Here is a 794-nt window from a genome sequence, read left to right on the forward strand (position 1 = left end):
GGTGATGTGTTTGCAATGAACCAGTCTGATCCTGTTTTCTCTGCAGTTGGTGACTGCAAGTACAGCAAGGTTATACCACAAGGAAGTGGTGGATTTCTCGACTCAGACACTCTTTACGGATTATCTCGTTCTTTGCCTCGAAGTCCTCGCAGGTACATTATCTAGTATAGTGTATCCATGTAGGGAAGTGTCAGCTTTGTCAAGCATTGGCATTTCATGTTATGTGTCTGAGCAATTTAGTTCCCTCAGGTTCATTTTTGTACTGTACTATTCTACTGATATACCATCTTGATCTAATTTTTTTTCAGATATACAGCGGAAAATTCAGTGAAATTTGGAGCTCCTAGGGACACTGATCATCCTGAACTCAGACAACCTCTGGCACTAGAAGTATGGGAGTCAGTAGTGAAATCACTTGATCCAGGATCCAAGGTTACCATTTTAACCAATGGTCCATTGACCAACATAGCAAAGATTGTTCTCGCAGGCAAAAATATGACCAACGCCATCCAGGCAAGTGTTACTTCTATCCTTATGATCTTACGAGAGATAATCAATGCAGGATTACTCATTCAAGAATCAATATTAATATGGCTATCCTGAGCCAAGCATGACATCCTAGCTAGCTGCATATCGTTTCCTAATACCTTGGCAGCCTAAGTCAGTTGCAATGTCACATCAACACATTTCTATATCACTCAACTGCAACGATTGTTGTTTGAGTTTACAGCTCGAGATATCCATAATAGACATTCCTAAGTGAAAAAACTCTTTCTTTTGAATTATGATGCAGG

General features: G+C 40.1%; 1 protein-coding gene across 1 annotated transcript; it reads left to right on the top strand.

Moving 5' to 3' along the window:
• The first annotated feature begins 6 nt into the window (after nt 1-6).
• On the top strand, nt 7-784 carry LOC102590315 (uncharacterized). The gene is made up of 2 exons (XM_006368070.2): nt 7-152; nt 309-784. The coding sequence occupies exons 1-2, from the start codon at nt 16-18 to the stop codon at nt 601-603; spliced, it is 432 nt and encodes a 143-aa protein (XP_006368132.1). The 5' UTR covers nt 7-15; the 3' UTR covers nt 604-784.
• Nucleotides 785-794: the final 10 nt, after the last annotated feature.

The sequence above is a fragment of the Solanum tuberosum genome, unplaced genomic scaffold (assembly GCF_000226075.1).
Source record: "Solanum tuberosum cultivar DM 1-3 516 R44 unplaced genomic scaffold, SolTub_3.0 contig02294, whole genome shotgun sequence".
Taxonomy (NCBI): domain Eukaryota; kingdom Viridiplantae; phylum Streptophyta; class Magnoliopsida; order Solanales; family Solanaceae; genus Solanum; species Solanum tuberosum.

Coding starts and splice junctions, on each gene's coding strand:
- LOC102590315 (XM_006368070.2), top strand. CDS start 16: ATGAACCAGTCTGATCCTGTTTTCTCTGCAGTTGGTGACTGCAAGTAC. Junction 153..308: donor TTGCCTCGAAGTCCTCGCAG/GTACATTATCTA, acceptor ATTTTTTTTCAG/ATATACAGCGGAAAATTCAG.